This window comes from Oryzias latipes, chromosome 9, assembly GCF_002234675.1.
Source record: "Oryzias latipes chromosome 9, ASM223467v1".
In the NCBI taxonomy this organism is placed as follows: Eukaryota; Metazoa; Chordata; class Actinopteri; order Beloniformes; family Adrianichthyidae; genus Oryzias; species Oryzias latipes.
The window spans coordinates 2,754,555-2,776,641 of NC_019867.2; the positions used below are offsets into that span (position 1 = coordinate 2,754,555).

At 41.6% G+C, this 22,087-nt stretch overlaps 1 protein-coding gene across 1 annotated transcript in view; it reads right to left on the reverse strand.

Annotated features, from left to right (window-relative positions):
• rtn4r (reticulon 4 receptor) overlaps window positions 1–21,874 on the reverse strand; it is a 78,586-nt gene extending 56,712 nt beyond the window's left edge. The window contains exon 1 of the mRNA XM_023958209.1: window positions 21,275–21,874. Coding sequence (XP_023813977.1) covers window positions 21,275–21,296 — 22 coding nt within the window. The 5' untranslated portion in view covers window positions 21,297–21,874. The remainder of the gene's footprint in view (window positions 1–21,274) is intronic.
• Window positions 21,875–22,087: the final 213 nt, after the last annotated feature.

Here is a 22,087-nt window from a genome sequence, read left to right on the forward strand (position 1 = left end):
GCTTCAGTATAGTCTAAAGTTGACCTTAAACACTTTAAATGACACAGAAAAAAAATAAGTCCAAATCGTCCTAAAAAAGAAACTTCAAGGTTTAATGAGCATGGCTTTTTCAGGAAAGTAATAGCAACGGCCAAAGTTTATACAGCAATAGCTGTGCAGAAATTTCTTTTAAAACAAATCTAAACCTATGTGCAGAAGCAACACAACAGAGAAGCTGTATCGCAATTCAGCCCCTCATCATGGGAAATGATCAAACGATCAATTTACCAAAGAAATAGGTGGAAATTGTTACACAAAACAACATCTTTATTTTCACCTTGGCATGAGAAGGGCAGCACGCATGCAGTTTCAGTTAAGGCATTCAGAAGTATTTGACCTCAAGAATCCAATTTTATTTCCAGATTGATCGCCCTTGTGACAGTAGAGAGTTACACAACATTTGTGGATTCTTTTTACAAGACATATTATATCATGTTGTGTCTTTGCAGCTTTTTTAACATTGTAAAATTTCAATTCACGGCTGACTATTTCATGTCGTATAAATGTTCGTATAAGCAATAACCATTCACCAAATGAGTAACGTCATTGCAGATTTTCATCTAAAATGCTGCTTTAGAGCAAACATTTCATGTAAACAAATGTAATAGTAAGTTATTTTGCGATATTTAACCCTATGGGGTCCAGATGACCCCACCCTCACATTGACGTGTTCTCCCTACCATGACAAAGGTGGATAAAGGTGGAAAGATTTCATGTAATCCATGGACACCAGTGAAGATCACAAATCATTGAAGAAAAAAGGTTCAGCACACTGTCTAGTGGGTCTAGATGACCCGACTCCCAATGTTAAAGTGCCTAGGATAGCACAAGGGTTAAAGACCCACTCCAATGAAAACTGTGTTTTTAACATGTTCTTGTGGCTCCAAGCTGTACGGCTGGATAGCTCTGTCATTGCTCGCCATTTTTGTTGCACCGGTAATGTTAGGTTGGGGTTGTGAGTGTCTGTAAGATCGGGGGAGAGTGTGTAAACAAAGAGCTCTCAGAAACGGGGGGAGAGGATGGGAGGGTGGGGGCTGCTCAGCGCCAACAGTCCTGTCCACGACACACAGGGAAATTTCAAAGGAACTCCTACCGCTCTGCAGAAACTACGTCTTAGAAAACGACACAGGTTTTAGGGTTTTGGCTAAAACGGCATGATAAAAAAACAAACACTCCACTCCATTGGAGGCTCATTTATAGATTTAGAGATTCTGAGACAGTAAAAGTTTGATAGCTTAAAAAATAATAACAATAATTACTGTGCAATATTTATAAGAAACATGTAACAACAGAATAGGGCGTGAACAGTTGCAGGTTTTTCTGCTTCCTTTGTGGCTGTGAGGTTTGTGTGTTATTTTTGTCGCACTGCGTTTTAATTTGGAATGGTATTCTTGGAATTAAAGGAAGATAAAAGGGATACTGGTGCTTTGTTAATATCTCTCTGAAGGTGGACTCAATCTGGCAACTGAATGTCTAACCCTCATTTTCTCTTCCTCTCTCCCTGTATTCAGCACATTGGATGTGAGATAACTGCAAACTCAGCTTAGTAAGGGCTTACCTTAGCTGGAGGAACTCTTAAAGTCATCTCCTTTCATCTTTCTGGTTGCCAAATAAACCAAACAGTTTTTTTCTTTTCATCACCATCTGGACGATGAATATGTATCTATGTAACTTTTCCCTGTTTGTGCATGCCGTCGTGCTCAGAGTCACAGATCGCACCTGTCTGGCTGGATTTTCAAAGGTGTGCATTAACAACACCAGCGGTTTGATGGGCAAATGTGTGCAAAGAAGAGGACTGCAGGCTGTTGATGGCTGCGCAGAAATAACTACTTGTGCACAGTCATGGCCGTTATGCAAGTCCTTCATGCATTTAACCTGCATAATCCTCCATTAGGACGGCAGATAATAACTACGGGATAAAGTAGGAGCGACTTTGTGCATTTTTAGGTCTAAACTCTCTAGACAAATTTCCATGTTAATTGTGGTGATGTAATATTTTTTTCGTCACAAAAGCTGCTTTTATAGTTGATGCACAATGAGCTTTAGCAAAAGGTCTGCAAACAAGCGTCTATGAAAGCGGAAGCGTTTTAGTTGGATTCCTTGTTTAGTCTTTGATGTTGTTGCCATTCTTTCCTCTTTTTTTTTTTTTAGCTGGGATTAAGATACATAAATACATATTTAGAAAAGTATTCGGGAAGTTAAATGGTACTCTTCTCCTTCACTGACCCTAAATGTCTTTCTTCAGTATATGAGGCACTTCCACAAGAGAGTTTCTGAGCCAATGAGAGTCAAGTGTGAGACCTAATCCATTACACTTTGACAACATGGGTATCAGCGCACTACAGCCATGCGGGCCCTCCATCTTAACTCGCCTAATACGCAGTTAATTACCACTGTTCTGACCTGCCGGTAAGACGAACCCATGTTTCTGTTATCTGTGAAGAAATGCATTAGCGTATGCCCCCTTTAATGGCTTTAATTAGTTGTAAACAGAGCTGATTCTCCATTTAGGTGGATGAGAAGTCAATGCGGCAACGCTGTCCCAATTTGCAGCTCTAACTCTATCTCCTTGAGATGGGGGTGAAGGAAAAGGCGGCTCACAGCTGACAGAAAAACCCTGTTTTCACTATATTCACTCTGTGAAAGAAAAATGACAACATATTGACAGAGAGGAAATATTTCAATGTCAGTAACACAATCTTGAGGATTTTTTCTTTTCTGAAGGAGTTGAGGAAACATGAGTGGATGTAAAGAAAAGGACTCATTATCTTGTCAGTGTGAAGTAAGCATATCTCTGAAATTACAATGAAGAGGGAGGATCAAAATTAGAAGTGTTAGACGAAGACATGCTCTCAGTGTTTAGAAAAAGACATCAACAGTCCGCCACAACTATGTTTTGACAGCATAGCCTAAAGTCCCACTCAAATCATCTTCTGATCTGTTTTCAAAGTGTTTCCAGTGGCTTTTTAGTCATGAAGATGCTGTTTTTAGCCAATATCTAAAAATCTGCCATTTTCTAGGACATACTTTCTGCAGAACGGCAGAAATTGATTAGAAATTCACCTCTCAGCATAGTAACAACTATGTCTGTTGTTGCGGAGCAAACCCCCCCCCCCCCCCCTTCCCCTCCCCGTTACTGAGAGCTCTCTGTTTACAGTACACACTCTCCTGACTGCATATTTTCTATGTGCTGTCTTTTTCAAACAGCATTTTTTCTTATGCTCCTGATTCACGACAATTTTGAATAAAGAAATAATCAGAAATGCTATTTTAATCTTAATCATCGTTATATATGTCCACTAACATCAGAAAAATGTTAAAAGAAGATGTTAAAAACACCAAAAACACATCGCAGTGGATCGTTAAAAATCTTTGAAGTTTCCATCTGACAAAAAAAAAAGGCCTATAAAGTGATAATCAGTAAGCTGCTGTGCATCCTCATCCATCCGCACAAAACTTTCCATCCTTCAGTCCTTTCATTTCCTGACTAATGCCTTGCATGGTGCAGTGTTCCCACACTGGAGGAGGCTAATGGCTCTTGATGGTTTCTTATGCGGGGCACTACAGCTTTTGAGTTAGCTGGTCTCCATCTTAACAATAAGAGGATGGAGCTGTCAGGAAATGCCGTCAGAACACACTAAAAGAAAAAAAAGTTCCAGCATATTTCTGTCACAGGACCGAAACAAACTAGTTATTGAATGCGTATTGCATTTGTTGTTTAATGGTCATGTGACAAATATACCATCCATCTATCCATTTTCTGAACCTGCCTATCCCTGCTACAGTTGGGTGAGGGGGCGCTCCCTTAGAGATAGGGTGAGAAGCTCGGTCACCCGCGGAGAGCTCGGAGTAGAACCGCTTCTCCTCCACATCGCAAGGAGCCCAAGTTGAGGTGGCTTGGGCATCTAGTCTGGATGCCCCCTGGACGCCTCCCTGGAGAGGTGTTCCGGGCATGTCCCACTGGGCGGAGGCCCCGGGGAAGACCCAGGACACGCTGGAGAGACTACGTCTCTCGGCTGGCCTGGGAACGCCTCGGGTCCCCCCAGAGGAGCTGGAGGAAGTGGCTGGGGCGAGGGAAGTCTGGGCATCTCTGCTTAGACTGCTGCCCCCGCGACCCGGTCCCGGATAAGAGGAGGAAGTTGGATGGATGGAGTTGGGTGAGGGCGGGTTACACCCTGGACAGGTCGCCAGTCGATTGCAAGACCAAAGACACATTCATGTTCACACACTGGTTCATTTTGGAATCTCAAGTTCACCTATGAAGCAAGTTTTTGGATTGTGGGAGGAAACCGGAGATCCCAGAGAAAACCCACACATGCACAGAAAGGTGGTTTGCCCTCTCTGGGTGGGTGGAGTGCTCCTATCCCACATGGAGGAGTTTAACTATCTTGGGGTTTTGTTCCTGAGTAAGCGTGAGATTGACAGGCGGATTGGTGCAGCGTCCGCCGACAACTTTGCTGTCGAAGCTCTCAATTTATCAGTCAAACTTTGTTCCAATACTCACCTGGTCGTGAGCTCTGGGTCATGACCAAAAGAATGAGATCTCCCTTAGAGATGGGGTGAGAAGCTCTGTCACCTGGAAAGAGCTCGGAGTAGAACTAAAGCTCCTCCAAATCAAGAGGAGCCAGTTGAGGTGGCTTGGGCATCTGGTCTGAATGCCTCCTGGGCGCCTCCCCGGGGAAATGTTCTGGCATGTCCCACTGGGTGGAGGCCCATAGGAAGACATAGGACACGCTGGAGAGACTATGTCTAGCTGTTTCCCCTCAGAGGAGCTGGAAGAAGTGACCTGGGAGAGGGAAGTCTAGGGCATCTATGCTTAAACTGCTGCCCCCATGACCCAGTCCCAGATAAGTGGAAGAAGATGGATGGATGGAAGTTTAAAAATAATTTTTCTCTATAAAACAAAATAAAGCCAGGGGGAGTTTCTTATTTTAATCTAAAGGCAAGAAGGTAAGCAGGTAGAAAGAGCAGAATCCCCAGAATCACCATGCTTTTATTTTTATGAAAGCATGGTGATTTTATAAAAATAAAAGCATGGTAAAAGTGCATGGTGGTTCCTCTCACTGTGTCACAGCTTTAAGTCTTCAAGGACATGTTTTCAAAGGTCTATGGTCGAAGCGTATGGAAGCTTATGCATTCAATAAAAAAAGGAGTGATCTTCATTCTAAATGTTGTGTTCGATTTGTTCTATTTTTTTAAGAACTACAAAAGCAAAGAACTCCAAACAGGCTGGGCTGTAACCTCACCTGCTTATGAAAACTATAAGATAGCCTACAATTAAAAGTTGAAAAGCCACGATGTGACATGAACCATATCTCGAAATACAAAAGAAAAAAAAACATTACTTTGAAAAACATTTAAAATTAGCTTAAAAAACAGACTGTGCCATATAGTTGACCACACAGTGGCTTTACAGACCATTTCTCAATGGTTTTGTCACCTTTAACCCTTGTGCTATCTTAGATGACCCCCCCCCCCCCCTTACATTGATGTGTTCTCCCTACCATGACAAAGGTGGATAAAGGTGGAAAGATTTCATGTAATCCATGGACACCAGTGAAGATCACAAATCATTGAAGAAAAAAGGTTCAGAGCACTGTCTAGTGGGTCTACATGACCCAACTCCCAACGTTAAAGTGCCTAGGATAGCACAAGGGTTAAACTAATATGGAGAAAGTGATAGTAGTTCTTAATTTGAAGGAAAACATCTGTGGTTTTTTTTCTAGACATGAATAAATTAGAACAAAGATCAAGTAAAGAAAACTTCCTGTCTGCTCAGTACCTTTTAATGGAAACTGATGCACTCTAACTAAGTATGTTCTTTATTAAATGTTGCCCACAGTGGGGGTGTGACAGCTCAGGTGTGTGTGAGCCTTAAATTGAGAGCATTACATCTTTTGTAGCACTTCTTAAACCCAACACAAAACAACAAGGGGGGAGATTGCACAGCAAAAATTCCAGCCAAGCTGGCAGAAATCTTCCGATATTTCCATTTCTTCTGGACTGTTAGATTCACTGGAGCAAAAAGAGAGAAAAAACTTAAATCAAGATCACAAGAGGCGAGGCGAGGCAGAAGTAAGAGCAGCATTCCTGCAGGCAGACCCACACTCGGGCGCACACACACACAGTGGACAAAGGATGTGCCTCCACTCTTATGTATTTAAATGTACTTGCATTTAAATTCTATAACAAGTCTTCACTTTTAAAAATTTCTAGTTATTAACAACGTCATAGATCAGGGCAGTCAGAGAGAACCATCATGCATGTTCACAGTCACACTGGATAATTAGGAGGTGACATATAATCATATATGGACATTTTCAGACTGTGCAAATGGAGGATTCTAAAATGGCAACTGGGGTTTGAACTAGAACAATCTTTGCTAAAAAGGCAACAGTGCTAGCCAACAGACTGCTTTTCAAGACTTCTTTCAGCTTTTAATTTGTGTGCATTGAATTATTTTGATCAGATAGTTGACTGAGAACTGAGAAGAAATAGTGCTTTATTGTATCATTTGGGAATTATAGCAGATAGCAAGTCTAGTGGAGCTCTAGCTCCAGTGTTTACATTCTTTACATTCTACTGTAGCTCTTCCACTGTTAGCATGATAATTCCAGCGGATTCAAGAGAAAAGTAACTTTGCGCTGATGTGCAACACTTCACAGTAGTACAGAGTTTGTGCAATTGATGTAAATCTGCTGAAAAGTGGCGTTTGTGATAATCTCATTTTTAACCCATGACTGTTGTCATGTTCTTACAATAGGTCCAACTCTTTACCTGCAAGAACATCTTATTTAAACTTAAATGAAAATAGGCTTTTCACAACATTTTTAGGTTACAAATAATTTAAAATAGATTAATTACATTAATTAATTTCAGGTCACGATTGATTAATCCCACACAAGAAAAATAATCGCATGACTGCACTATTTAAAAACACCATTTTTATTGGTCTTTAAACATTCATTACAGACTGAAAACAGTTTTTTTTTAAAGAGTTCATGGGTGAAGGTTTGTTTTCCAGAGAAAAAGACAGAAAATGTCTCAGGATTAAGACGCAGTTCCTCTTTTTTGGTGACAATCCTAATTCACGATGCTGTAAAATGTCCACGTGTCCGTGGATGATGCTAATCCCTGCTCTAAAACTGCGACTAATTAATCTGTGGCTTTGATTACATTGCCCATTTACATGATGGGTTTGTTCCTAACCTCCCCAAAGGAAAGGGGAGAAGGCGGAACAATTTCCTGGCTGTTTCTCCAGAGTTAACTGTGGGAGGTAGGACTGTAACACCAACCATTCACCCCTGCCAGAAATATTGTCAGCTTGCTGAACCTTGTGTGACTCAGCATGTGATGGGCGGTTGGTGCAGCCAGCGCTCGGATGCTGAGCTTGTTCCGCTGAAGCGTGTGCAGACCGCGGAAAGATGAGGGCCGGGGGAAGAGTGTGCTCTCCCTCCAGTCTCATATTTCTCTGTGGTATAATGTGCTGACTATTCCTCTGATACCTCCTAAGAGCAAGGTGGGAACCACTTCACAGTCGGCCATGTAACTCAATATGCTAATGCGCCGCACAGCAGGCACAAAAACACAACCTGTCCATTACTCACAGCAAAACCACGGAGAAATCGGTTCAAAACCACCAGAAAAGAGACTTTAAGAACAAGCTGAGATGTTTTTTTTCTTTTACAGAAATCACTTCAGCTAAACACACCCATGAGACCAATCGCTATCAAACAGCAATCCAACTAGATGTGTTTTCTGAAAGGTTTAACCCCTAAATTAGAAAAAAAGAAACAATTCAAGCTGTGAGTCCGATTAACAGACAACGTGTTGGCCGGATCAAAACTCCTCCAACAGAGAAGGGCTGTTCTTCTGAGGGGGGATGCATGATGGAAAACAACATAATACATCATATTTCTGAAATGTTGCTCTAATGACCAATTTTCATCCAATTTTCCAAGTTTTGCTCAAATGAGTAGCTGCTGGTAGAAGACCTAAGACGCCACACTGGGACACAATTGGCTTCAGATTATTTTGTTTCTCACACAGGCGTCGTACTCAAGACCCCCCTCAGCATAATTTGTTTACAGCTCAGACGAGATGGAGTGTTGGGAGAGCTCATCCTTCTACCGACTATAATTGCTGTGATGATGGGCTTCACAGGGAACACGAGCAGCCATGTGAGAACAAGGAAGGATTAACGTAAAAGCTGTCTGCTGAGTGTGTGACTCACCTGCGCTTACCTGTTCATAATTCTATTGAACAAAGCTGAACTGGACTGAGTGGAGTCACTCATAGAATACGGCTTTCTTCCAGCTCCAACCAAAAGAAGTCTATTCAGACGCCGTTTTTTTCCGACCATCTTGGAGCCAGACGTCATCAGTAAGCAGTGATTGGTCCGAGTCCGTCTGAGTTATACCTCTCTCACCATTCAGGACTGAGCTTGTAGAAAGTCCACACCCCTAAATTGGTGTCAATCTGTCAATCAAGCGTTTAGATCATTTGAGGTGGGACCACCTACTTGTATTGAATCATCTGATTGTTCAGTTTATAACTTGAATAACTTGAACTACAGTAATATGTGACCCAGAAATTGAGGATTATTGAGAACATGTACAAAAAAACAGGTGTCAGAGCAAGAATGGTTATTGACCAATAGAATGAGTATCAGTAGTTTATTTCTCTGTAGAAGTTTGGGATTTTGGCTTCTCGGACCCGCGGGTACTTCCTGTTAGAATCACTAAGGGGGGGGGGGTGTGTTAGTCCAGTTCTCATCAGTCAATGGTCGTACCATTAATCCAGCAACATTGGCTGTTCAAAAGGTTACTAAAATACTTTTTTTCTGACAACTGTTATAAGGAGTCAGAAAGAGGTGGGACTAAAATTGTGGGAGAAAAAAACATTTTTAAAGATATTTTATTGATTTTTCCATTGCAGTTCAATTATTTGCTTCAGATCAAGGACTCTAGTTATCTGAACACAGAACAGTTACTCTGCTGCTTTTAAAGGTCTACAGTACAGACCAAAAGTTTGGACACACCTCATTCATTTGAATGAGAAGGTGTGTCCAAACTTTTGGTCTGTACTGTAAATCAGGCAAAATCACATTTTTTTTTGCTTTTAGGAGTATTGTAATGTTAAATCCTCACAGAAAAAATATATAGCCCTCCCAATCCACAAAAACGATTGTAATGTGATTGTGATGTCACAAAGTGGGGAACAGCCCCAGACTAACGCATACATACACACACAGACACACGTACACACACACACACACACTCTAGTGGCGATAGCGGTGATCAGCAAAACACCTAACAAAAACTAACAATTTCGTTGCTTCAACTTGTCGTTACTTGCCGTTGTCTAGTGGCACACAAGCCAAAGGCTTCATCTCATGGTTATTCTACCTTTTTCATGTAGAAAACCATAATTTAAGGGGCTTCAGATCATGTTATTTAGATGGAAAATTCTGCTTTCATCCTATTTACTTTTGTCCCTGCTGGACCAATGTTTTCTTTTTCTCTTTAACTGTGCTGACATCGACTCACTGACTGACTATCTTTAGAGCAGAGAAGTTCCTGCTATAAATGAAAAGCATGTTTAATACGGATCGGTCAGATTCTTTGAGCGAATATCCCATTTCACTAAGATTTTACATGCTCTCATTAGCTCAGCCATAAGACATTAGGGATATTATATCCTTTTTTCCACTCTTATCTTTAGCATAATTGTGGGAGTAATAGCAACGTATAATGATCATTTAATGAGCTTATAATTCAAAGTGCATGTATGCCCTCTAATTTGAAAGCAGAGATATTTTCAGTCAGTTTTTTTTTAAATCAATTTAATAGATGAAAGGAAAGGATAAGAAAATAGCCCATCAGGAAAAATATACTGATTATCAGCCACAAATATTATATCTGTATAACTTTAGACATTTATGCTATGAACCATACATCTTGTATAGGTAAAAAAAATCTGAGAATTCAAAGTGTTTCTATCCCAGAAGCTCAGAACCACAGCGGTTCACTCCGTCTTTCCTCTGAGCCGGATTTTTTAGTCTCTGATGGAACTCGGCTTAGTGAAACTTGAAACCGCCCGTGACATATGGTTTTTGTGAACCTCATCAGTGCCGGGAGTCCACTTCCAACACTTTCCTGCCAGCCACTGGATCTGTGCTGAATCTTCCACCATCATCTTCCCACCCCTCCCAACCGCTTCCCCCGAGTCCAACAGATTACAGATATTATAATGGACATCCTGGCAGCCGAGCTGCGGTCACATTTAATTTGCTGTGGCCTGATATCTACACAAGATAATCAGCGTTTACACCTGAGAGTGCAGACGGAAAGCTGAGCGACAATATATATGTAGGAATGACAGTAATGGAATTATAAAGAGAAGAATGAACAACAATGTGAACAGAAATGATGGAGGCAATGGGAAGATGCTGATTCTGGAGGAATATAAGTTCAGCTTACATTCCACTGGGACAGAAGAAGAATACAAATGAAGCCTACTTGTTAAATTTATATTACAATAAGGATCATTTTAGGCCCCTAGATAAAAGACAGTAAAACCTGATTTTCAAATTGGAGACCTTGAGTCTTCGCCTGCTCGGATTGCCTTTCCTTCAGCGTCATAATGACTTGGCCAGGCAGCCTTGTTCGATCTTTCTGCAGCACGCAGCTCCACTGTTAAGCATGGCAGAAATATGGCATTTTGGAACTCGTCTTCTTTAAATCTTATCTGCATTTCAAACTGCTTGGCACCTGTAATCTAAAGCAGGCCGTGTTCCCAACAGCCGATGGCTGACAGTGTTCCTCCTGAAGGACTTTCAGGATTTCAGCTATGAACAAGGAAATAACGACTCACTTCCCCCAACATTCGGTTCAAACCCTGATTTCTTTTTTGGTGGGGGGGGCTCACAGTTTTGTCTCGGTTCAATATATGATTTTTCTTTATACGAAACAACATAATGTTTATAATTTGCTACTAAGCAAGTAATACTAAAAAACTTTGTTCTACGACCACCTACACGGAAGTCCATCCATGTGTCAGTCAACTCTTGGTTGGCGAGGCCATGCTGGTTTGGTTCCTTTGATATTTCCTCTACAACCTCAGTTTGAACAAAACTACGCATAAAGATAAGTCGATTCCAACCGTTTCCACGATGCAGAGAGGATATTCCTTTAGCTTAAGCGAGTCAACAACTTGGCGTCAGGGATTCAACTCTGCTTCAAAACACCCACCCCATCTGTCGAGCTCACAGACTAATGACACCAGTAGGCAGACTCACATGATTAGAAGCATTGGTGAGGAGTTCATCTCACGTCACTACTGCTAATGAGATCAACATGGCTAAAAATAAAATGCAATATTTTTCTACCCAGGGGTAGAAAAAAAAAACATGCTTCTTCCACAGGATATCCCCCAATTAGCAGACAGCAGCGAACAGGAAGTATGAATTTTCGGTTCAAACTGAAAGCTCTGGCAGCAGCTGTTTAGAAATGCCAACTGTATGGAACAGGAATCGTTCAGGGGGGGCTGACAAACGTAAAAGTAACTAAAAAAGGCCCAGAAACTGGCTTTAAAGAGCCCGTTTTACGTCCTGATGTTGTTCCCCACATTGCTGGAGGCTGGACGAAAGTTAATGTTTACATTTATAATTCAGCCTAAATAAAGATAGATTGGACCCCTAAATTATTTTTTTTGTTGCAACAACAGGGAAACGAACTTTTGTTTTTTCATCCGGAGTGATGGCAAAGGTTTAGGGTAATTGGGTTTGTAATTAAAAAACTTTTAATTAAACTTAAAAGGATAGTTTTTGTTTTTTTTAACATGGAGATTCAAACGACTAACGTATTGACCTAGATAGACTAGTTCTTGGTCTGGACTTGAACATTAGAGGCTTGTCTGACCCCATAAGAAGGACTGATTGGGCAAAGTAGAGCCATGAAGCTTGTTAGTTTAAAATTCACAACCAGATTCCACAGAAGTTTAGTTTACAGTCTCCACAGGACAAAAATATTGACAAGCAAGAAAACCTCTGAATGAATTTCATGCTGAAGGATCAGTGTGTTGATGAAAACTTTCATGAAACCCTTAGAAAATTCTTTGTGAGCCCAGGACTCCTCCATACATGTTATAGTACATTCAGTGTATTCTCATACCTCCAAATCCCCATTTTAATGTTTTAATCTAAATGTAACTTTTATGATCCTAATCTGATCAGAAAAAAAGGCATTTAAAGTGTCATATTTGGGTTATGAGCTCACTTGGAAAAAAATCCATAATCTTAATTTATATGTAAATTTAGTCCGTTTTCAAGACAAAAATTACAAAGACGACATTTTCAAAATTAATGAAAGTGTGGAAGTCCCGATTCGATCCTACGATCAGAAAACACGTCGTTTCAGACTTTAATCCGGAATTCAATGTTGCCTCTCATTCAGGGATCGGATGATTATTTTATTCTGGTTACAATAATCAGTGTTGTGTATTTCAAGCTTGTTATTACAGATAAATGCCCCATTAGGGGGCTGCCTATCATCAACGGATCACAACCTTTTATTGCCGTACAGTGGAGCAGAATATGGCTCTAGTTTCAGCTCCAAAACGACAAAATTAGCAACAAATTCAAAGATTTGGACTTTCGGGATCAATAACAACCAAAGAATGAAACAAATCAATCAATTTTGAAATAAAGTCATTTTTTATTTTTACAAATTTTTTAATGGCGATATGAATCACGTGTGATCCAAAATAGGTCTAAAGATCCTAAAGCTAATGTCAATCACCTGACACCTGACTATTACCTGTTTTTACTGGTTAACAGTTAACTATTTTTTCAAGCTACTCTATAAAAGCGCTGTGTTTAAGCTTGAAATGATAAAAAACAATGAATAAACTAGGATCTGTTTATTCAATTTGTCCATGTTTTCAGTGTGTTACAAAAGTATCTGACTGGGATTCAGTACCGACGGATACTCGGATCAGGTCCAGCACTATATTGTACTTTAATCACGAAGTAGCTGTGCGTTCAAACTTCCATATGCAGTTATCTTAGCCTCTAAAATAATATTTGAGTCCATTTGTGCTTCCTAACTACGTGTTGTGCTTGGCAAGGAGTGAAAAGATTCAAATAAAGCTTCTCATGGACATGGTGACTCATAAACCAAAAGCATATGAACACCTCAAAGTGAACACCCGCTGGACGGATGTGGACTGATTATAATTCATTTACTTTGATAAATGAACCAAAAAGGGGGGGTTTCAATTTTGCAAGCAATATGATTTCAGCACAACAGCTCCTTGTTAATTAGCAGATCGTGCACCCAGCAACGTGATTCATTTTCTCCTGATATTCTGTCTCTTTTTTCTCCTCCTTCCATCTCCTCCTTTTCTTTGCCAGGCAACAGTAAAGGCAGGTTGATGAGCAGTTCTTGTAAAATATGTGAATCAATTTAAGCTATACTCAAATGTGTGCAGACCTTGTTTAATTGAAATACAATTTAAAAATGTTCTAATCGTAATTTTGGATGTGTCTGTGAATGTTTTGTCAATATTTAGATCCGGCTGAAATGGCCAGCCGCTTTGGCTGAGCGGCACTGCGGCCTGCATGAAGAGAGGCAGAGCCGGTCTGACTTGTGCGGCTCACAATGTCTCCATTCACACGTCTAATTTAAGAGCGGCTTCTGTTCTGTCTAATTAACAATTTACTGGGCCATCAGTTAGCCTCTTCTTTGAGGTATAATTAGCGGCACCGGCATTCAAGCGATTCGGTGCACACATTCACATCTGCAAGGAGATTAGAAAGGCCAGACAATTTTTAAAGGACTCCCTGATAAACAGAAGAAGAAAAAAAAAAGATGCAAGAGATGCAAGGACTCAGAAAACAACCGTGGAGCAAAACGCTGAGTCGGAAGACAATGCATGCGCCAGAAAGAATCTGCCGTTTATGCGTGTAAAGTACAACCAATATGTGGAATTACTTCCATGTAGGAGGAATCAGCCCCAGCATATTCACAACTACAAATCACGTTTCAAATACCTGCATCTCCGCTAATCCCGACACATTTTTCATGCACTTAAATTCCACGTCCTTTTTTTATGGTTTTCTTTAAGCAACTGAAGGGCTTGATCTGCTCTCTACCGTCTGCATGTGCACCTTTAGAGGATTAACCCCCCCACCACCAACAATTAAGGCTCCACCCACATCTTCCTGGCATTTATGACACCCACTTCAAAGCAAACTTTTATTTTACAGTTATAAAAACTAAGTGTATTTTCATGCATGCGCAATCAGTATTGGTTGTCTCTCCGATATTCTAACAGCACAATAATAACCCACAGAGAGGATTAACCACCAGTAATCTGAGGGAATAGTTTGTTTCATTTTGACTGCTTTTTGCCTTATTTTTTTGCCCCTTAGCACCCTCTGCATAAACAAATGGAATTTTGCTCGTTTATCCACTTAGTTCCTCTGTTTTGCTGATTAGCAGAGAAGGGCTGCGAGAATTGGATAACCTAGAGAGGATGGTTTCAAGGATATTTGAGGCTCGCGCGCACTTGCCAGTGTGTTTGTGTTTGGGTGTACTGTACAAACAAATGCGGGGCTCCTTGAAGGGTGCGACCAATTAAAAAAAGACCCCGAAGAGCCTGAGCTCATCAGGATGCAGACAACACGGCAGATTGACTCTCAGATACCGTGGCCTGTCGCTGTAGCTCAGACATTATACTGCCAGCCTGCAGTATTGACATCCTTATTCCATAACCACGGAGAAACCCATGCCAATATGGATGGGATCAATGTCAAACACTTCTGCACCTTATCAGACGTTTTTATTTTTTTTCTGGTATGCACGGACTTTAGATATCAAACTCCTGTCATAAACCTAATCTAAAACAGTATTACACGCAATCCCAAGTCAAACACTGCAACAATCTGTAATACATCTTAGGCAGTGTTATGTCATTTTACAGAGCTGTCATATGAGATGCCATCAATGCAAAGAAAGATGCTTAAATACAAGCAAATCTTTTTATAACAAATCAACAAATCCGTCTTTACTTATGTCACCAAAACTGTCACTCCCATGTGCATGTGGATGTATACCATACCATCCACTTTATAGGGCGAACCAGATTATAAGGCATCCCATCATTAAAATGTCTATTTATTTAAATATGTTATATATAGCAGCGGTCTTCAACCCCCGGGCCGGGGACCGGTACCGGTCCGTGGGTCGGTCCGAGCTGCGCAATAAGAATAAATAACTTATATTACTTCCGTTTTATTTATTTCGGAATTTGAAAGATGTTTTATTTTGAAAAATTGTCAGATTCTCTGTTCCATCCGTCTATGTCCCTCTTGACGCGGCCAAAACGCTCTTCTTGGTCATGTGATATGATACCGCTAAAATAAAACCAGTCTCAGTCTGAATAAATTCTGTTCTCGGAGTTGAGCAATTGGACCAAATGGCCACCGTAGCCAGTCATTGCGCGGTGTAAATAGAGTAACCGGGCAACAATAAGACACAGCAACTTATTGAAATGTGGTTGTATGAAAACAGGCTCATTAAAACTACTTTTAACTTGATACACATTGTTTCGCACTGCTTTCCCAACAACCTAAATATCATAAAGACTTGTCAGCGTACCTTTTTAGCCGTCACCTCTTCAGTAACAGCCTTGCAGCATGCCTCTGCCATACCAAAGGAGCAAAGGACAGAGTCGTACATGACGTTGACACAGATGTTCAAAATGGGTCAGCGAAGTATAAAGTATGACTAAGTGAATTATCCTGACAAAGTTTGAAAAGCGCAGACTTCCGTTATTCTTTCTCTCATTGCTTTCCCGCGCCATCGTAGTTCCTGGCCAATGGCTGAAAAGATCAACGTGATTTTGTTTGCAAGCTTTGGTTCGGAACAAAAGTCTGAGTGTCGGCAGTCTAAAGATAGACCAAATGCAAGGTTCATGGCTCGATTTGCACCAAATTAAGTCGGACCTTTTTCAACCTAAATACCTCCTTAGGCACATTAGGCAAGACAACAGAGTCAGAGATAAGCCCATCAGTCAGTCAGACTTTATTCACGTTCGTTCACGGTAACCGTAACCATAGAACTTGTTTTTTGAAGCACACTAAACATTAGCCTTCAGAAGCGTAAGCCACATTAGCATATTCACTACCTGCAACTCCCAACCTTGTTTGCAACATGTAGAAACAGACTGATAGTGCTAAAACAAACATTACACTTTCACTCATTCCCACAAGTGGTTTGGCAGAGATTTTTATGCCAGATGTCCTTCCTGACACAACTCTGTATTTTTATGTGGGCTGGGGACCGGCACAGGATGACCCAGATTTTGGCCCCCTTGTTGCTTCGTTGTTAGACGCTAGGTGAAGGGTCTTCCCCGAGGACCCACACTGGAGGAAGCTCATCTGGGAAATGAACCTGGTTTGACAGAAAGTCGCGTATTTTTCAAAATCACTGCGACATCAGTAAACAAAATCAGAATGAATCCATAAAAAAGGCGCTCCAGATTATAAGGTGCACTGCTGTATTTGTTTTTTTTAATTGAGGCTTTTAAATCTGTCCTATGAAGTGGAACATACGGTAAATGAATTTGTATTAGTATGCGGATGCTTCTATGTTTGCATTTCTTTACCTTCTTTTTTCCCAATCAACCTACCCTAACTCGGTTTGACATATGTCTATGTGTATATTTGCTTGTTTGTCTTTTGATTTGATACCTTAAACTAATTCCAGAAAGAACACTGAATGAAAAGGAAATGTGAACCATTAGAGAGAAGAAACTGTACAAAACAAGACTGTTAGGATCAAATAAAGTTAATATTTCTGAGTTGATTTTATCTGGAGGTTAAACCATGTTTTAAACATTATCTTTTATATCTTTTGATTTAAGTTGTTTTATGTTTCATTGCATTGTGATGAGGCGCCATTTCTAACCTTCTAACACCAAGAACTAAGCTTTTCACAGTTTGTTAGGAGTTCACTGTAAATCATAATTGTGAGAAAAAAATATTCAGAAAATCATGTGCTAGTTAACGTATTTGGTTTTGTTTGTAACATGAAGGACAAAATGCAGAAACACAGACTGGACATCCATAAGACCATAAGGAATTGAACTGGCCCAAATACAACAGAGGTCTGAGTTCTCCAACCAGTGATCACTTTGCAATGATCTAGACTTGAGCATACACATAGTAGGTAGTAGTTTTCTCTTTTCTGTGGTTAATCATCCACCAATAAATGAAAAGAGGACTGAAGTCTTGTAAAGCTGCTGTGTGTTTGTTAGGTACAGTGTCATCTGCGGTTTAATTTTCTTTTTTTCCCTTTAATGCTGAGCTTTTTTGAAGCAGTCGACACGTGCCTGTTATTTAACTGATGTTTTATCTTTAGAGACTCGCCCCGGCACATTTAGCGGTTCTAGCATATCCATAATACACAGGAGTCCAGTGATCTGCAAGCTGGCCTTGGCGTGGATCACTTAATTGTGCACAGAACAGAGTTATCACAGGAGCCAAACTACTACATTTGTACTGGCTTATGGTGTCACCACTTCAATACACTCTCCTCTGCTTTAATACTTTCTGGCAAACTAGTTTACGAAATCAGGGAATCGATAAAGACACCAGAACACTAACGATGGAAGGGGGACAGTTGAGAAAAAGGAAACATTTTTTAAAGACCACCTCCATAAATATTAAGTTAATTTTCTAATGAACTACTGCCACTCAGTGGTCTTTTAACTCATAGTTAAAAGACCACTGGAAATGCATTGAAAATAGATCAGAAGATGATCAGAGTGGGTCTTTAAATGAGTCCAGTAAAGTCCATGGGACACACTTGACTAACAGGTTGGGAACCATTGTTTTAGATAACTGTTTAGTCTGTTATACCTTTTTAATTTACACGTTGTGTTCCAAAAAAACCAAACAAGGACAGTTTGTTTCTGATTGTTATTCAGAAAATAAATAAATAAATAACACAGGCTACCTGAAGCAACAGGGGCTGTACCAATGCCCTGCATGGCAACATCAATTTATACTCCTGCTACTAAAGCATGGATGCAGGGAACAGTTTAAAGGAATAATATGCTTTCCTTAACGGGGCATCCTTTCTAGAGATGGCCATTCTTCTTTTTTAGCAAAGAACAACATTCTGTGCACAGTGGATGGGAAGGGCTGTACAAAGATGGCGGGTTCTCTAAACTGCAGCTCACGCAGCTTCACTGGAACAGGCCAGAAGTGAATTCTTTATGCTTTCTGGTCAAACCAGGAGTGCAGAACAGAAAAAAAGCAGCAGTGTATAGACAAAAGTGTTGCAACACCTAGACATGAGTTTTCAGGAAGAGGGATTGAATAATCCAAGACTCTACTTCATTTATTTTAAATTTTAGTGTTTCTTTTTTTTTTTAAGAAGTGAAATAAAAATGCAAATAAAAGGTTTTTCCAAAAAAGCTGCTGGGCTGATACATAAAATGCATGCACTTCAGCCACATTATATTAGGTTAATTACACTAAAATTCTGCTGTTTTTTTACTGTGTTGAAAAGCATGACCAGCATACATTCATGTCAAAGTGAGTTTTGATTTAAATCTTCCATCAGTATCATAGAATATAAATGCTTTCCATTTCCAAGTGAACAAGTTCAATTAGCTGCTATTTTGTTCTGGAAAACTTCAACTGATGCTACAAGAGGATTTTTGGGTTATTTTTTTGGATTTGAACAGATTTCAGATTGAAATATGGTCCAGTAAAGTCACTATTAAACTGCAGGTTTGATATATTAGTGCTTTAAAGAGCACCTTAAATATCTAAAGACATAAACTGTATTGAAGTGCAATTCTAATGAACTTCTAACACATGATGTTGCTCCCTCTTTCACCGCCCATTCTTGTTTTACATACATGCAATTCAATTATTTTAAGTTTCCATTTTGATTTTTGTCTCTTTCTGACATAATTCAGTGTTTCCAAAGGATCAATGGAGGTGCAACCTAGTCATAAGAAAGTTATAATAAATGTATTTTTCTCCAGGAAAACAAAGATTCCTTGGTCAAACAAAGAGACTTGTGTGTGTGTGGGGGGGGGGGGGGGTCACTCAAGCTACATCCACCACTGGTCATAACTCACATTCCCAAAGTAACAGTCCATCATTTTTCTTCATTTTCTTGCGCATAGACACACTAAGAGACACCTTAACGAGAAAACATACATCTTGTTTTATGTCTCACTGCCCTCCCCTCCCTCAGACCCCACAAACGCGCAACACTACACCCACACACACATTATTCCTGTAGCCCTCCCCCTGCGTTTGTGTAAACATCCATACAGACACTAAGATGGATCAATTTCACATTCCCTTTCGGGAGGCTGAAGATGCCTTATCTCATTGTGAAGCTGTGCCGGTGTTTGATCTCACCTAATGCTGCAATGCAAATCAGTCTTTTTCTTCTTTTTGCACGCCATCGTTTCTTTTCTTTACGGTCTAACATGCTCTGAGCAATTATCTGCTTCACCTCCGGAGCTGCATCCTGTGGCCCAGTTTTGAAAACAGGGCAGATTTTATTTCTCCTATTATTCTTTTTATTTTTTTGGGCAGTGCAGTGCCGAAAACCTTTCTGATCCAAGCAGAAAATGCCTGCCATCGTCTAATAGTTTCTAAGTCCTGAAGAAAAGGCATTTAGTAGCATCACAATGGTTATATCCATTTATTTGAACTTTATTGGCTTTGCTTGACAGTAGGAAAGGAGCAACGACCCCCCCGAGCAACAGCTTTCCCACAGAGGCATTTGATCATATGCTGACTGGGTGAAAAAGGGTGTAAATTAAAGTCCCTGCTCAGCCGACACTTTAAACACAAGACACGACAGGCCATATTTTCACAGCCAAATCAGGTGCCTTGGAGATAGATACCAATTATAACTGAGACATCAGACATAGGTGTGTCAGCAGCCTGCTGCTAAATCACGCCAACAGCTGGATGATGAAAAGTTGCCTGAAAGGTAAGGTCTGAGGGACCCAGAGCCATCTTGTGCCAGTGATGGGCTGTGCACTTGAATTTGCATCAGTCTGTGACATATCAAAGAGAATGCACAAGCAGATTTACGTCTTTGATTCTGCAAGTGGTGCCGCAGAGTTATTCCGCGGGCCAGCAATAATCTGCGGCTTTCTTGCCATAATCCTCTAGTTTTAGCCAAGTAATGAACATCGGGAGGAAGATGCAGAGTGTGGGGTGTGTTGCATAAGCCCTGAGTGCGTGCGATTCTGCTCCCGTGGAGTGTGTGCACGTGCGTGGGGCAGGCCAGAAACGGGGCTTTTCCCTCAAGCTTTTGCTTTTTCACTCAGCTGATGGAGCCTCTTCTCCACCCCCGTCGCACCTGGAAAAGCTTGGGGCCCAGAAAAGCAAAGGGCACCAGGTGCGTTTGCTGCCTCCTCCCTCCACTACCACGCACATGCGCGCTTCAACACACTCGCAAGGAAATGAAATTCTCAAGCATTTCTGCTGCGCTCAGGAGGTCCGTAACGCCTTCATTAGAATACGTCCAAGCCCAGAGACCCAGCTTCCGGTCAGTTTGGCCGCACCTCCATTGGGGGGGGGGGGGGGGGGGATGCTGCTTCCGCCAGAAAACAACAGGAGCCAGGGAGCTGGGGGGGGGGGGGGGCGGAGGCACCAAGCGGGCTATTTCCATCCTTCATCCAAGCAGCACACGCACGGGTTAAGTTTCCACGCCGCGTGTGACCTATTGACCACCGCAGACATCTTTCAGCCACGCGTGCACACTCACTGCTCTGAAGAGAAAAGTCTGAATTATGACTCATGATCCGAGACTCCAAGTCAAGGTCGTTTCCAGCTGCACCGTGATGTTCACAGCTGATTCTGACGCACCTTTTTTCCCCGACCCAGATATCAAACTAGAATGTGTTGCAAGGCAGAGAAGAGCCGTTCTGCTTCCTTCTCAGCCATGCATCACTTTGACCAATCCGTGGGAGAGATGTCAGAGTCAACTCCAATTGGGACACCTGGTCTCTTTTTCCCTTCTCCGGCGCGGGGCCGCCGAAGCGCGCGCGCAGATGTGGGTTTTCATCTGTGCGCAGAAACCAGACGGCATCCTCTGCTCTGCTCTGATGAGGGAACTTTAGAGGTTCTGTCTGTCTGTCTGTCTGCCTGTCTGCCTGCCTGCCTGTCAGACTGAGTCGTACTCACCATTAACAACGACGGTCCTCATGATTTAGACCAGCCTGAAATCCAGGAGCACTATAAATCCAAATGACTCCCACGGTGGGGGGACAGAGACGATATCCGCTTTGTGAAGCAATTTATTGTTGGCTGCAAATCCAGCGCGCGGCCGGACGCGCAAAAGCACCCCCTCAAACTTTAGCCGTGGGTCTTCCCGAGTGGGGAGAGACGTCTCCGTTTGCACCCTGGTTCAGTCATGTGGACGTGGGGTGGAACGGAACTGTCATCCATAAACATCCAGACAGGGAATGGTAAAGAAAAAAGAAAAGAAAAGAAAAAACCTCCCCAAAATCCGAGGGAGGCGCAGACAGCTCCGGAGGAAGGAGCTGAAAGTGTTTCAGCAATCAGGGCGAAAACCCAACTGGATCCATCTGTTAGTAATCGCAGCACATATCCGGTCAGGTCTCCGCTCCGCGCGCTGTTATTTCTCCAAGTACACGGGCTGGGGAGCGCGCTGTGAGCGTGGATGGCGGCTGCACTGGTGCGCGTCAGTGAGCGTTTGCCACGGCAGGGTGGAGAGGGAGGAGGGGCGGGGCAGAAAGGGGAGAGATGGGGGGGACCCTGGGATGATTCTTTCATGGGTCTGTGTCACGCAGCAAAATAAAACACAAAAACCTATAAAACTTGTTTTTGTGTAGTCTAACCCCTTCACCCCACCCATCCCCATCATGTGATTCCTGACCTGTTTCCTACCACGGAAGACATAAATAAGAGGGGGGGGGGGGGGACAAATCATTTCGGTTCCTGATAAGTGGTGACTGCGGGGTTTTAAAGAGTGAC